The 15,139-nt window shown below is 43.4% G+C and overlaps 3 protein-coding genes and 1 long non-coding RNA gene across 5 annotated transcripts in view; 2 read left to right on the top strand and 2 right to left on the bottom strand.

Moving 5' to 3' along the window:
- The window catches only part of LOC128266661 (uncharacterized), a 74,644-nt gene extending 66,873 nt beyond the window's left edge, over positions 1–7,771 (top strand). Inside the window, 2 exon segments of the mRNA XM_053003324.1 lie at positions 5,633–6,730; positions 6,732–7,771. Coding sequence (XP_052859284.1) covers positions 5,633–6,730; positions 6,732–7,004 — 1,371 coding nt within the window. The 3' untranslated portion in view covers positions 7,005–7,771.
- On the bottom strand, positions 7,742–9,829 carry LOC128266669 (angiopoietin-4-like). 2 transcript variants are annotated; one of them, XM_053003342.1, is made up of 4 exons: positions 9,059–9,829; positions 8,850–8,988; positions 8,194–8,787; positions 7,742–8,135 (listed from the first exon to the last, which is right to left on the bottom strand). In XM_053003342.1, the coding sequence occupies exons 2-4, from the start codon at positions 8,954–8,956 to the stop codon at positions 8,006–8,008; spliced, it is 831 nt and encodes a 276-aa protein (XP_052859302.1). In that variant the 5' UTR covers positions 8,957–8,988; positions 9,059–9,829; the 3' UTR covers positions 7,742–8,005. The 2 variants fall into 2 exon arrangements, with proteins under 2 accessions (XP_052859302.1, XP_052859301.1); XM_053003341.1 differs by having other exon boundaries at positions 8,850–9,829.
- A 292-nt stretch (positions 9,830–10,121) lies between these two features.
- Positions 10,122–14,018, top strand: LOC128266203 (uncharacterized). Its single transcript, XM_053002553.1, has 6 exons — positions 10,122–10,258; positions 10,328–10,888; positions 11,433–13,100; positions 13,165–13,343; positions 13,409–13,614; positions 13,672–14,018. Exons 1-6 carry the CDS (start codon positions 10,226–10,228, stop codon positions 13,821–13,823), a joined length of 2,799 nt encoding a protein of 932 aa, XP_052858513.1. The 5' UTR covers positions 10,122–10,225; the 3' UTR covers positions 13,824–14,018.
- On the bottom strand, positions 13,960–15,092 carry LOC128266204 (uncharacterized). The gene is made up of 2 exons (XR_008269037.1): positions 14,291–15,092; positions 13,960–14,220 (listed from the first exon to the last, which is right to left on the bottom strand). It is a non-coding gene; the product is annotated as an uncharacterized LOC128266204 (long non-coding RNA).
- Between the last annotated feature and the right edge of the window lie 47 nt (positions 15,093–15,139).

The raw sequence follows: 15,139 nt of genomic DNA, 5'->3' as shown, positions 1-15,139 counted from the left end.
TTCATTACGGCGAATTTAAAGTGCAACATAAGGTATGCGCAATATTATTTCCCCGGGAGAAATCGAGCGCACTATTTTGGGCATCTTTTTTGCATTACAGCGACGTGCCGTTTTATGTAAATCTGAAATAAGAAAGTGACATCCCACCACCTCCCACCCAAATGCCCGAAGAAAAGAAAGAAAACCGTAAACATTCTTGCACTCTCGCAGCAGCAGAGCCGTAAAAGTTTTCGGTAAACGCATTTCAAACACTCGCCGAGATAGTTATTACAATAGTGCACAAAGCGGCAACAACAATCTCATGCGTGTGAGTGGAAAAGGGGGTGAAAGAGGGGTGTACAGGGGATGCAAGAAGGGAAAAGGAAGGGGGTGGACAGTAGCATCTGTAGGAAAACTTGTATCGTTCTCTTCAAATGAAATGCAGAACGAGCAGAGCCATCTTCCACTTCTACGACTGCAGCACAAAGTAATATTTACAAAAGAATATTCTTTTAAATTTACTTTTTCTTCGGTATTTCTACTTTGTAGTTTAGTATATGGCAGATAGAAGCCATTTTTGAAGTGCAGTTAGCGTTGATCGGTGCGCGGGTGTGGGTGCACTGATAAAAAAGCTTTACTATAGAAATCGGCATATTTTATACATTTTATATTTTGTGTTAGAATTGTTTACACGTTTTATTTGTTTTAAAGACACATTTTAAATGAAAAAAATGTATAATTAGGTTGTTTACTATTCCGATTTTAAAAAAGGGCGAGATAAAATGGAAGAAGAAAATAAAGGATATAAAATAAAGCCAATGCAGCCGTAGAAAATTGTGTAAAATTTGTATAAATGACACTAACTTATCTACAACTTTAATACAATTTTTGCTCAATATTGGCAATAAAATTGGTGGAGCTTTAAAATGTTTGGAATTGAGAGATGGAAAAATAAACTATACATTTTTTAATCTAATTATACTGATAAAGAAGTGGAACTAAGGGGAATTTTTTCACTGTGTTGGAGTTTTTGCGTGGGTAGTTCGGTGATTTGGGGGGCGGATGTAGCTGAGTTTAGCGGAAGCCTGGCTGCAACTGTCGTTGTCGCCGTTGTCGTTGTCGTTGTCGTTGTCACTGCTCACTCACTATTTGCATCTCTGGTCCCCTTTGCTCCCCTAAAAGCCCATTCCCGCATCAGCTGAACTCAACATCCGCTGGACAATTGATGAACGCCTTTGTTGTTGTATGCAGAGTGGATTTCAGTTGAACTCCAGTGCCTGTCTTCGTCCTCGTCGTCGTCCTGGTCCAAGTTTCGAGCAAGTTCAGTTACCATTTGCCGTGTGGAAAACTTTGTGCAGTTGACAGCCAGATGGAAGGGGAAGGGGAAGCTCAGCCATTTTTATCCTAAAGGTCCTGCGGATCGTCGCCTGATGTTTTTCGTTTCGTTTCGTTTCGCGCCAGCAGCAAAAGTGCCGAGTTCAAAGTTTTGTTTACAAAGTTTTCAAATTTTTGTGGCACTGAGTTGAACTTCCGGCGAAAGCACCAGCATTCGTCCACTCTTCCCGTTCCCGTTCCCTTTCCCATTTTCCCATTTCCTGCTGCTGTTGATGATGCTGCTACCGCTTTTCCGCCGCTCCCTGATTTTCGGCGGACTTTTCTGGGCAGCAGATGGTCTTTGATTCGCAATCATCCATCATTAGCCACAATTATGTGGCAGGTCTATTAAATTTCCATCAATTTGGTGAATATACCCGTAGCTAAATGATGCAGAAAATGCAAAGGCAATAGCAATGGTAGAGGGTAGTGTAAGTGGGGTGTGCTTGTGCACTTGTGCACTCGAGGAACCGACATGCAGACACATCCTGCGGCTCCTTCAAGTCGTCATTGCGCGTAAAATTATGTCAATGCTTGTCAACTTTTCCGTTGAGCCAAGTTGCTCGACAAGTGCACCCTGTAGTGTCTTTGAGAGTGCATTGAGTGAGCGACTGAAAGTTTTCTTTACCACCCCACGGATTTTCCCCTTTTCTCCCCCTTTTCTCCATTTTTCCGCCTTCATGTGTGTGAGTGCGTTTTTGACTATGCATAAAGTGCATTTACAGTGTTTCGCAGTCAGAAAAAAGCTGCCAAAGGTAGAAAAAACAGTTGCGCTTACTGCTGCGCCGCGCAAACTTTTTTAATTTAATGTACAAATTACCTACGAAGCCAGAGCAGCCTCAAACAGAAGTCACTACTTAAGGCCCTTAAATGCGACAACTTCTTTTAACTTAACTTAATGCAAACTTGCAGCTCGCTTTTTTTTCTCAAATTAGACTGGTTAATTAGTGTTATGTATATGCATGTGTAACTGTGTGGGTGTGACTTGGCTTAACTTCCAGCAGCTAAAATTTAATAAGTTTTGGTCGCCAATTAGCACATTCCCCTCGCCTGCCTGCAATTGCATCCTTGCATGAAATTCCCAACGAATTAAGACCTCGCCCCTTAAAAAAAAGCACCTGCAGCTATTCTTAATGTAAGTGGAACGTTTTGCATAATTATTGTCTTGAAGCTCACAAGGCGCTGGCCAAGTTTTGTGCACCTAGATAGACCACCACCAAGAAAACACTGTGTAAATATATATAGCTCGCAAATGCGAGAACTTTTGTTTTAACTCTTATTTTTGTATACCTTTTGATGAGCACCATGTAGCCCAGTCACTTGTCACTTGTACGTGAGTCGAGCTTAGCTGTATGTATATATGAAGTAACAACTTGAACCGCCATCGGTTTGTGACCAGAAAAACAAGAAACACAGTAAAGACAAATGTCAACGGACGCACTTCCCGATTCCCCACAAAACCGAACACTAACACTCACACCACGACACCTACGTATACTCTTCTTAAGCAAAAATATTTAAATACTTATATCATACACAATTTATATGATAAGTGTCTACTCTTTTCCTTTTTCGTCTCTTTTTACGCTCTGACATTTCATTTTCCGATAACAACAACCAACCAATGCGCATTTAACCGTCACACACACGCACACCACAATTGTAACACCACCCACTCGACAACCACAACAACAACAATCCCTCCCGAAATAAAAAAAAAAAACACCACAAAAATCAGAGCGTGCCGGTCCTTCGAACATTTGGCGGTCATCACATCGCGTAGCGCGAACGGGATCGGGAAGTGGGCGTGGCCAGCTCGCCCTCGACCACGATAGCCACGCCCACCGGTACGCCGCCCCTGCTGCCGCCGCTGCCCAATGCGTTTGTGGCCATCAAGACGAAGTCGGACTGCAGCAGCAGCAACCACAGCAACAGCAACAACAGCAACAGCAACAACAGTTTGACCCTGAATAGCGGCAACAATAGCTTCAAGTCGAGCGGTCATCGGAAGTCGCCCCAGCCGCCCCCGCTGCCCATGAAAAACGGGGCCAAGCAGCAGCTGCAGCAGCAACAGCAGCAGCAGCAGGAGTCGCACTACCAACACCTGAGCTACCAGCAACATCCCGGCAGCAACTCGCGCAACACACTGGATCGCAAGCAGCAGAACAACGGCGACTATTGCACCCAGATCAATCCGCACTATCTGCAGACCTTCGACAGTTTGGACCACTACAGTGTGGCCACGATGCAACAACAGCCGCTGCGCAGTCAGTCGAAGTCGCAGATCTACAGCTACGGCAGCAGCGGCACCGCCAGCGACAACAGCAACCACCAGCAACTGGCGACACACCAGCAACACCAGCACTACCACAGCAGCAGCAACATTGCCCACATCGAGCACCACTACCATCCGCAACACGGTGGCGATCGCTACAGCCACCCGCATGTGCAACAGCAACAGGTGCACCAGCAACATCAGCAGCAGCAGCAGCAACACCACAGCTTGAAGCACACCAAGCACGGCAAGGGGCACAAGAATGGCAAGCACGGCTCGAAGGGCAGCAGCAGCAAGTCGCAGGACGACTTCAAAGTCATGCACAAGCAGCAGCAACAACAGCAGCAACAACAGCAAAAGAGCAGCGGCAACAACAGCAAGCTGGCCAAGCGCAATGGTTGCAGCAACCAAGTGTTGCCACTGCCACCGCAGCAACAGCAGCAGCACTACTCCAGCTCCAGTGATAGCCTACCATTTGATAATAACTATTATTAGACACCAGCACTTACACTTATTAACTCGGAAAATGGCTAAGGATGTCCCTTAAAATCAGCAGTTATGTTTTATTTTTAGTACTTTTGAAGGGAACTTCCAAAACTCAAACTGGTACCATTAAATTATAATATAATAAATTAAACAACTCCTTTTTTTTGGCTTGAGTTCTAGAAGTTCAACTGCATTTGCAAACATTTTCTTAGGTTGCTGATTTACTTTCTTTGATTTCTAAAACTTATTTTTATTTGGAGCACAAACAAAATTCACAGAACTCATAAACTCATCTCTAGAACTAAGCACATTATAAATTTAACACTCTTAAAGATGAGTTCTTTCCAATTAACACTTACATATAAGCCTTTTGTATAATTGGTAAATGGGCACGGTAATTGCTACTTTTAAAATCATTATACAGCCACATTAAACAGTGAAACAATGCTTTAAAGGAAATCTCGACCCAGTCATTGCAGTATACAATGCATTTCCATTTATAAGCACTCTGTTATTTCTGTTTCGTATTATTTTACATTTTCTTATTTGGTTTTACTTAATATTATCCTAATTGGTGTGCAATTGTGAATTAAAATTCCACATGACGTGCAGTCATTTCACTAATTACTTTTATAATTGCAATTTGAAACCATTAATCTGCGATTGTACTTGAAGTAGGAACTATATATTTAAATAATGGAATATTGATGGATTTTTGGGACATCCTTTAAATACCTGAGCACACACTCACACACACACACACACACTCACACACACACACACCCACACATTTGTGTCCGCCAAATGGTTTGAAAGTTTTCATTTGATTGAGAGAATTTGCAAACAGAACTTGGAGCTGCAAGATGCATTCGCATACCTGATTGCAATGCAAATTTGATGTTGCGGCTGCCGGAAGGCGATTCCTGGCATTTTTACAGCTGCCGCATCATATATTGAGACAGCAAAGGCTTGGAAGGAGTTTAAGTGTTTTGAATGCCATTTGTTTGGGCAGCTTGTTGTTTACGAATGGATAGCCTCTAAATGAATTGAATATTTACCTTAGTCTATAAACTAATTTAGTTGGTAGCAAATGTCGAAACGCAATTGAAAGCCATTGAAATGGCATATATAAAGCTTATTGTTAATTGTGTACATAGAATGGATAAGCGTATTAAGCTAGTTACTTCTATTGTAGACTTAAGCCAGGCCCACCAGTGTCCCATGAACCCTGACCCCCTGACCCCTTGACCCCTTGACCCCTTGACTCCCTGGCCCCATGGCCCCCTGACCCATTGATTCCAACAAAAAAAAAGAAAAAAGCTCACCAGCCACCATATGACAGTGCACCCAAAAAATCAGACCGTGTTTTGTCCCCAACTCGGCTAATCAGAGTTTTGTTTATTTGTTTCATTAACGAATTGCTTGAAATATCTGCCAACTCAAACCACACAACAACAACAACAACATCGACACAACCATAAAAACCACAACACTGCTTACAACAACAAACACCTCCAGTCGAGTTCCCAGGCCAGAAGCAGCGGTCACGATGAGCTGGGCAATCTGCTCTGGCAGCAGGATTCGTGCGAGTTCCTCGAGCAATATGCACCCACCCATGCGGGCGGGGATTGTCCAGTGCCGCCCCTGCGCCACTGCCACGCCCCCGGCCATGGGCACCATGCCACCATGACGCGTCGCAATGCGGACCTCTTCAGCGGGGACCTGGGCATCCCCGAGATCAGCACGCACGTGGGCAGCGTGGTGCACACCTTCGAAACGCTGGCCCTGCAGCGGCGTCTGGCGGAGGAGGAGGATCGCCATGCGGACCGGGAGCTGAGTAAGTATGAGCAGGGCACCTCGGGCGGCACCTCTGGCACCAGGTACAGCCAGCTGAAGCGCCGCTCGCAGGAGATGCGCCAGCGGCTGGTGCAGCAGTTGCACCGTCAGCGCTTGCAGCAGCAACAGCAGCAACACCTGCAGCAGCACCAGCAGCAACACCAGCCACACCTGCAACATCAGCAAAAAGCACGCTCACGAACACAGTCGCAGCCGCAAAAGCAGCAATCCTTGCACGAGGGGGTCCTCACGAACAGCTGCAGCACCCAAACACTGGCCACCTCCGGCCACCTTTGGCAGCCATCCCGCGAGCAACTGCAGCAGTCCACCTTCGAGGACTATCGCAAGAATCTGTTTGGCACCCTGCGCAAACATGCCAGCCTGGAGGACAATGAGGAGATGCAGGACGAGTCCTTCATAGTGAATGCGGCCTTTGATGAGATCTTCTCCTGCTACGACGACGAGAACGAGGACGAGAAGGGCACTCAAACGCAAACGCATACCAACACCGATGATCTCTTCGAGGACGAGCACATGCTGGTGAGCCTCAGCGAACTGGATGACGAGGTGTTCGCCAGTCGGGCGCAGACGGCCTCGACCACGCCCACGGCCATGAGTGTGGGGGCGGGGCGAACGCCCAAGCACAGCACTCCGCAGTTGAACCTTAACAAGTATCCCGCTCCATCGCCACCCCGTTCCCGCACTTTGACCAATCTGTTCGAGCGTTTGAAGTCGCAGGATCACAAGGCGCTGCAGAAATATCCTGGCGAAGCGGCGCTTTAACCAGACACCAGAGGACTTCAATCGGGGCTCCACCGTCAGCAAGTCCTTTGTGCAGCAGCTGAGGAAGCCCTCGCACAAGCAGAAGCGCGCGCCAAGGCCACCGCCCAAGCCGCAGTCCCGCTCCCAGGTGGCCATTGCCCATGTGACTCCCTTGCGAAAGGCCCTGATCTTCCCCAAGCGATCCAAGTCCTCCAGCGAACTACTACTCGACGATCTGAGCGTGCAGGCGCGTAAGTATCAGCGAAGGATGGAACTGGGCTCGGCGCTTTAAACAGGATCCATGGGCACCCAGTTATGCACCTGTTCTCTCACCTGTTGACCAAGTTGATTGCCCCATGCCCACTTAGATATTTAAAAAAGATTCTTTTCATATTTCCGTTTACCCAGAGGCGACGCTTTTGTAGACTAAGTGACCCCATGACCCGACCCCTACCTTCGACTCTGATCAAGACCCCCCAAACCGAACCCCAAACCGAATCCGATGTAGATGTAGATGTGGAAGTGGAAGTCGAAGTGCAGCTATCCCGCCGCCATAATGGAAGACAAAGATACGAATACGACCCGATGCAAACCCAAAGAGAATTGAGCCATACGAGAGGAAAAGCACCCGAAAATCTTAACTTATTTCGTAGTTAACCCGTAACTAAATTAAGCCAAGTACAATACATTACTCGAAATGCATGAAAATCAAATCAAAAGATGACTAACCATATTTATATATATACAAGCATATATAAATATACATAAACATTATTGTACAAATAGGATCGAATGAAAATCAAACAACAAATTGTGTGCTCTCAACCTAGTTATTAACGAGTACAAGTTTGTCTCTTCAATTATTATTTAATTTCATCAAAGAATATACCATACAATCCCGATATACATCTATACATTATTCGGATATATATAGCATATAACTGCGTCACTTGTTGTAACTTGTAGGATAATTGCAAAATCAAAGCAAATGTAAACCAATCACAAAACGAAACATTACTAACTCTTACCTGCATGCAATAAATCATTTGAAAAAGCAAATTTCATCTTGTGTGTGTTTTCTTTCTGTGGAACATAGGTTAAAAAGATAGACTTTTAGCGATCATTATACTGAATTAAAAGTAGAATTGGATGGAAAATTACTCCAATTAAGTCTGACAATCTCTTCCCAAACAAATGGTTTGCTAAGCGTATTAAAAAAAGATTAATTTAGGGACCATTTAGACGTAAAACAAGTAGAAAGAAGTTCAAACCAGGAATATATATAATAGTAGATCATGGGTTTCGAACAGTCCAGTAGGCATTGGATGGGCGCAGAAGAAGCTTGTAAAGTCGTATAGCCGGACGTCCCATTATGGGACTAAAGTTCTGCCGAGCAAAGTTCCACTTTAGCAGAAAGACAATGCTTAGAAAAGAGAATTTGTTTGTAAGTCTAGAATGGTACGTAAGCAAATAGAACTCACAAGCGCTCCGGGCCACAAACATCAGAAGAGCAGTTCTCGTATGACTCCCATGATTCTCCCACTGGCAAGCGTGCTATTTCCTGCTCCCACAAGGCCCAACTGTAGCGAGCGGTGTCCTGCTCCTTTGCCCAAGTGAGGTAAGCCGTGGGACTCTGCAGGATGAACCGCTGCGCCTGATAGCTGCGTGTGGTCATGTCCACAAACTCCATCACGAAGAGTAGCTCGTGGTCGCGCGAATGAGTCAACGCGTACAGTTTGTCGGTGCCCAGGAAGTACTCCCCATCAGCGATGCTGTTGTAGCCATCGCGGAATTCCTTTGCCGAGCGCTGCGTGCCATTAAATCGCTGCAGCACCAATGTCCAGCCTCCTTCGTCGAGTGCCTGTTCGCAGAAGACATCGAACGGACGACTGCCCTCCTCCAGTTGGATGCGGGTGTACCCGTACTTGTCGGTCAGGGCACAGTTGCGCAGAATGGCTCCCGAGCTATCCGCCAGTTTCTCCGTGGCATTGGCCAGGCGGCTTAGAACCTCTGTCTGCTGCTCAACCTTCTCCTTTAAACTGCGCACTGCACTGGACACTGCCGCCGAGTTGCCACTGTCAGAAATAGATGATTTAATTAGAATACCAATGTACTATAATATAACATAAGTTTTTACCTTGGCAGTTTAACGTGAACTCCACGCGTCTGCCTGTGTAAAGAGTGGCTGCCTTCAGCAATCAGCATCACCAGGATGACACCCAGCACCGCTTTAATTCGGAACATCTTGTCGGTTTGCGAATAGGAACGGTTGTGAGCTGCAAGCATCACCTGGGCATTGAAGGAGGCTTCCAAAACCACTGATTAGACTGTATAGATAGCGCTCACCTTGACCGCGACTCAGAGTGCACTGGCCAAAATCGGCGTCTCCAGCTTATCATTGTGACGCCTCTCGTGCTTTCAGAGCTGCCCCGCCCGACTAAAGGTCATCGGTGTGAATGCGCTCGTGACACCGGTTCCAGTGGACGCAGGCGTAGGAGCACATCCCAGATGGTGCAGGAGTAATAAGGGTACTTTTCTGCGATCCATGATTGAAGCAGCTCTGACTCTGAAAGCCCCGAGTTCTTTATAAAACCCGCTGCACTTCTCACAATCGTATATGGTAATAGAGGCATGGCCTTTTTTAATGTACCGGCAGTGTCAAAAATCTGGCAACTAGCCCCGAAACTTCAGTGATTTTTATCAGGCAATCCTATCCAGCAGAGTTCCTTCTCTGGCAAGGGAGAACCATCATCCAGCAGTTATGGCCACTATGCGCAGCTTATTGGATCACTCCAGACACTAGAACTTTGGATGCACATCTCTGGAGTCAAACTATCACTTAATAATTATTAAATTAGCAAAGCAATAGTTAAAATATCACGTCTAGTAAGCAACAATAATGCGCCATTAAGTTCTCAGCTTGGTGCAGAGATCTATTGGCAATTCCTCCTCCGATTTTATAAATGTCCACTAGTCTTGTCTAGTCGTTTTGTTGGCCAAGGTAATTCAACGATTTAATGAGATATTTAAATGGTAAACTAATTTAACGACTATTTCAATTCGGACAGCGGAGTTGAATATTGGTCAGCGTTTTCGATAACAAGTTCTGCCGATAACTAAATACGGAACAGTTTAACAGCTGTTTACACTGTGCTACAAATACGACCCTTTGTAATATTTAATATGTTATGTAATATATAATATAATATGTATAATAGTTTGTAAAAAATTAAGTTCTTGAACTTTTGCGTCGCTATTCCTGGCTTATATAATTAATATATTATTATCAATTGATTTTTAAAATTCCCGCGCATTTGTTTTCTCGTCCAACGGAAGTTTAGTATTTTTGTTGAAATATACCGTATGATTTCTATGAGAAAGCGTAAGAATTAAGTGGGAAACACCGATTTCAACAGACGGTTACACTGCGGAGCTTTAGGGTTTTTGTTTTGGAGCGTTGACGTTGAAAAAATCGTCCTTCTAGTGAATTTTTCAGAAATTTTCAATAAAAAAATGGCAGCCCCGAAGGCAGTTGCGGGTGCCCAGGTAAAAATCAAATCAATAGAAGCCCCTAAAAAAACCGAGACAAAACCGAAAAAAATCGAAATGTTGCAGTTGCCGGAGGGAAAAGGAACCTGTGTCCTCTGCGCAGCCGTGGCGGCTAGAGTTTGCCAGCGATGCGGGGACTTCTACTGCGCCAAGGACTGCCAGCTGAAGGATTGGCCACGTCATCGCTATATCTGCTTCCCGCTGCCCGCTCTGGTCCACCCCAAATCTTATTCGGTGCACTTGACGAGCGAGGAGTTATCGCTGGAGGAAGCGTGTGCGGTGGTTAATACTGATAAAGCCGTAGTAGTATCATCTCCATCTCCAGCCCCCGTTCCAACCATAATTCCCGATATTAGGAACCTTAATATCGGCAATAACGTCAATACCAACCGCTGCATTGCTCCCAAAGGCATTCTTACTACACCGAATCCCACTCCGCCAATCAGCAATATCGTCTCAAATATCAGCGGCATCAAAACGAAAAACAAAAATAATTCACCACCAAATGCGATCATGCCGCCCAGCAATAGTCTGGTGTGCATCACTGGATTCCGATCCGCGAATCGATGCAACATACGCGATGCCAGCGAAAATGCTGACAGGGCATTTGCCCAAGTGTGCGAGAAGGTTTTGTATACAAATACAGTCAATTTACATTCACCCGAACTTCCCAAAGTAAAATCTTTGCAAGCAGAGCAAACACACGTAGTTTATAGCAAGTTCTTGATGGACAATAATGCTATAATGAACGTCTTTTTCTAGTTTCAGAGCTTCTTAAAATATTCAATATCTAACGATACTCAATACAAAGTACTTATATATCGCCCCTTGATCTCATAGAATATAAAATAGAAGCTAGCCTTCATTAAACTTTAAAACTTTCTTTATAAATTAAAGCGTGTATTTAGGATTAAAAACTTGTACGCTTTTCAAAGTTATGTTAACCTTAGAGTTTTGACACTTTTGTTTTTTTCATAACTCGTAATGCTCAATCAATTGAACCCTAATATGTGAAATTTTTTCAAACTCATACCATAAAACCTAGAATTGCTAGAATACTGCGAATTTTGTCCCTGATCTAAATTATTTAAAAACTACTTTGGAGAAAGTTCGTTGTTGGGCAACATTTCTGATGAGTATTCTTATGAAACACACTTTGCACTCTTCGCAGGTTAATGCCATAGGAAATGAGCTGCCCAAGATGGTAAAGCCACGTCCTGGTCTCTGCGTAGCTCGTCACAATGGAATGTTTCAGCGTGCCAGGGTGATAAACTTCCTAACCAATAACAGTGCTCGCCTTTTGTTCATCGATCAAGGAATCACAAAGTCAAGAACAGTTTCGGATATGCGGAAAATTAACATGGAACTGGTATCGCTTCCCTGTTTAAGTCTGCTGGTTCAGCTTAAGGATGTGCCCAACTATGCCATCACCGACGAAGTCATCGCCTTCGTCTCTCAATTTGAAGGTGAAAAGTTTATTGCAGTCTACGAAAAAACCCCAGGATGCATCTATGTGGAGCTGCTGTATCCGGAGACGCAAGTGTCGCTTAATGCAAAGATACGGGATTTCTGTTCCATTAAAAGGGTGTATGAAAACCATAATTCTTTTAACAACAAAAAGAATGAAGTGCCAAAGCAGCAGAATTCTTCAACTCGACAGGAATCCACTATAACTAAACAATCGATTCCTAATCCACCAATAATTCAGTCTCAAACTACAGCAGTTGTGCACCAGCAACCTGTAACAAATATTGAAGCTGACGCAAAAGTTCCGGGCCAATCAGAGAATTTAAGTAAGGATCTCAAAGAACAGGATTTAAAAAAAATGATGTCTTTCATAGACAAAAAGAATAAGACAACAAGTCTGCCGCAGTCCACATCTGGGCAGGAATCTACGTTTTTTGACTTCTTTAATAATAACCCAAAAAACGACGAAACAATAATTCCGTATATCTCTATTGACCAAGAGACTAGTCAAGCTAGGAAGCAACAAAAATCAGATCCTCGACCAGGAGAAATAGAGCTTCAGAAGTTCTTAAGAGACCTAGAGGCTAGTAATGCAAAGATGCGAGATGCCGCTGGACAGAAATTTACTGAGCCTAATCACACTAAAACCGTTTCTGAAGTCTGTAAAAATTATACACCAAAAACTCAGTCTCCTACATCAGATATTGTCTCCCAGGAACCTTTAACAAAACTGGATGCTGAAGTTAAGAATCAAGAAGAACGAATCCCTACCGCTGAGGATAATGTAACAGCCGATGATCCAACTGAACAGTTCAGCGAGTTTTTCCGCTCATTTGTGAATAAAAACGATATTCAAGAACAGGATATAAAAAAACTGAGTCCAAGAGAAATATTGGCGGAATTTCTACGTTGTAAAGGATTAAAGGATGTGAAAGATTCAAATATATCCGATGTTACCCAGGAAACTCGTTTAAGTCTTGAAAAGAAAAACGACAAAGAACCTGAAGAAATTAAAGTTGAAGAAATTAAATTGATTCGCGACGAAACCAAATCAAACAAACTTGAAGTTAAAGAAATTTCTAACCTTTCTCTTGAATCGCAAGATAATGTGTTGCCTGGAAAAGATGTAGAACTAATTTGCGCTAATCAAGAAATCAAAACAGCTCCTCGAAATTTAGCAAAATCTAAAGATGAAGAAGTCAAAGAATTTTTAACACAATGCTTAGTTTCAAAAACTACTTCACCAAGTGATAAAGCAATTCCCTTGGGATTGCCACAACTTAAGGAAAATTTGGATTTGCTGTCTATCTCAAGAGATAATCCGCAAGTTAATGGGATAGTAAAGCCCAAAAACGAACCATTGCTCAAACCTGTAAGTATATTCGAGTATTTCTTTTTAGAAACCAAAAGTTTAAAAAAAATGTTCCTCTATTTAGCCCTTTGAGCTACGTCGCTTTTCAATTGAAAGTAAGGAAGGAATCGATGTATTCGTTGTGGATAATTCGAAAATGGCTCGCGGTATTTTTGGGGCATTTGACAGCACATACGCCTTTGAGTTTTTCACCTTGCATTCTCGCCTGTCGGAAATTACCAATTCGGAGCCGTACAAACCAGTGTAATTATTTTGTTGATTTATTTCCTGTTAATTTGTGTTGATCCCTTTAATTCCATTTTTGACAGCGCAAGAGAATATGTGCTTGCCAGATTCGAGGGCTTGTGGTATCGTGGCAGAGTGGAGCAGATTATAACTACCAAGCATTTGCAGACTGTGTATCGTGTGATGTACCTGGATTACACCAATGTGGAGGATATAACCGAGAAGGACATTCGTCGCTATCCATTGGACTTCACAACTCCCTGTAACACAAACCTTTGCGTGATTGAAGGTTTGTATTATTTCAACTTAAATTAAGATTTATATGTAATATCTATGGTATTTACAGACTTTCCACATAAACCGAATCCAGCACAGATTTCTTATTTAACGGAGGTGTTGAAGGTTCACCAAATAGTTCATATTGATGGTATTAACTATCTAAACAACATAGCCATTGTAACAGCCCGATCCCTTATCGCCAAGCTGATGAGTTTGTAACCCGAAAATTGCATTTTGTGTTTCTGCATGACGAGGCAACTCGAAATATTTTTTTGAACGAAAAATGGCACCACTAGTGCCATATGTTATTCCCAAAACAAAGCTATTCCAAATTTTAGACCCGGCCAAATAAGCATTACGTTTGAAATTATTTTAAAAACATTTATATATAAATAAAATTCAATTAAATAACAACGTTAAAAGCTGTTAATACACAATTATTATGTTCCCTAGCTATAGCTGCCGTTGATTCAAGTTTTTTACATTAGAAATTACACACAACAGGGTTACAACAGATTGAAAAGACATACACATTAGGGTTTAGGTGGTTTTGTTTTTGTTTCTCGAATGTTAATTCGGAACATCTTGTCGGTTTGCGAATAGGAACGGTTGTGAGCTGCAAGCATCACCTGGGCATTGAAGGAGGCTTCCAAAACCACTGATTAGACTGTATAGATAGCGCTCACCTTGACCGCGACTCAGAGTGCACTGGCCAAAATCGGCGTCTCCAGCTTATCATTGTGACGCCTCTCGTGCTTTCAGAGCTGCCCCGCCCGACTAAAGGTCATCGGTGTGAATGCGCTCGTGACACCGGTTCCAGTGGACGCAGGCGTAGGAGCACATCCCAGATGGTGCAGGAGTAATAAGGGTACTTTTCTGCGATCCATGATTGAAGCAGCTCTGACTCTGAAAGCCCCGAGTTCTTTATAAAACCCGCTGCACTTCTCACAATCGTATATGGTAATAGAGGCATGGCCTTTTTTAATGTACCGGCAGTGTCAAAAATCTGGCAACTAGCCCCGAAACTTCAGTGATTTTTATCAGGCAATCCTATCCAGCAGAGTTCCTTCTCTGGCAAGGGAGAACCATCATCCAGCAGTTATGGCCACTATGCGCAGCTTATTGGATCACTCCAGACACTAGAACTTTGGATGCACATCTCTGGAGTCAAACTATCACTTAATAATTATTAAATTAGCAAAGCAATAGTTAAAATATCACGTCTAGTAAGCAACAATAATGCGCCATTAAGTTCTCAGCTTGGTGCAGAGATCTATTGGCAATTCCTCCTCCGATTTTATAAATGTCCACTAGTCTTGTCTAGTCGTTTTGTTGGCCAAGGTAATTCAACGATTTAATGAGATATTTAAATGGTAAACTAATTTAACGACTATTTCAATTCGGACAGCGGAGTTGAATATTGGTCAGCGTTTTCGATAACAAGTTCTGCCGATAACTAAATACGGAACAGTTTAACAGCTGTTTACACTGTGCTACAAATACGACCCTTTGTAATATTTAATATGTTATGTAAT

The sequence above is a fragment of the Drosophila gunungcola genome, chromosome 3R (assembly GCF_025200985.1).
Source record: "Drosophila gunungcola strain Sukarami chromosome 3R, Dgunungcola_SK_2, whole genome shotgun sequence".
NCBI classification, from domain to species: Eukaryota; Metazoa; Arthropoda; class Insecta; order Diptera; family Drosophilidae; genus Drosophila; species Drosophila gunungcola.
This window is presented reverse-complemented; position numbering and strand designations above follow the sequence as displayed.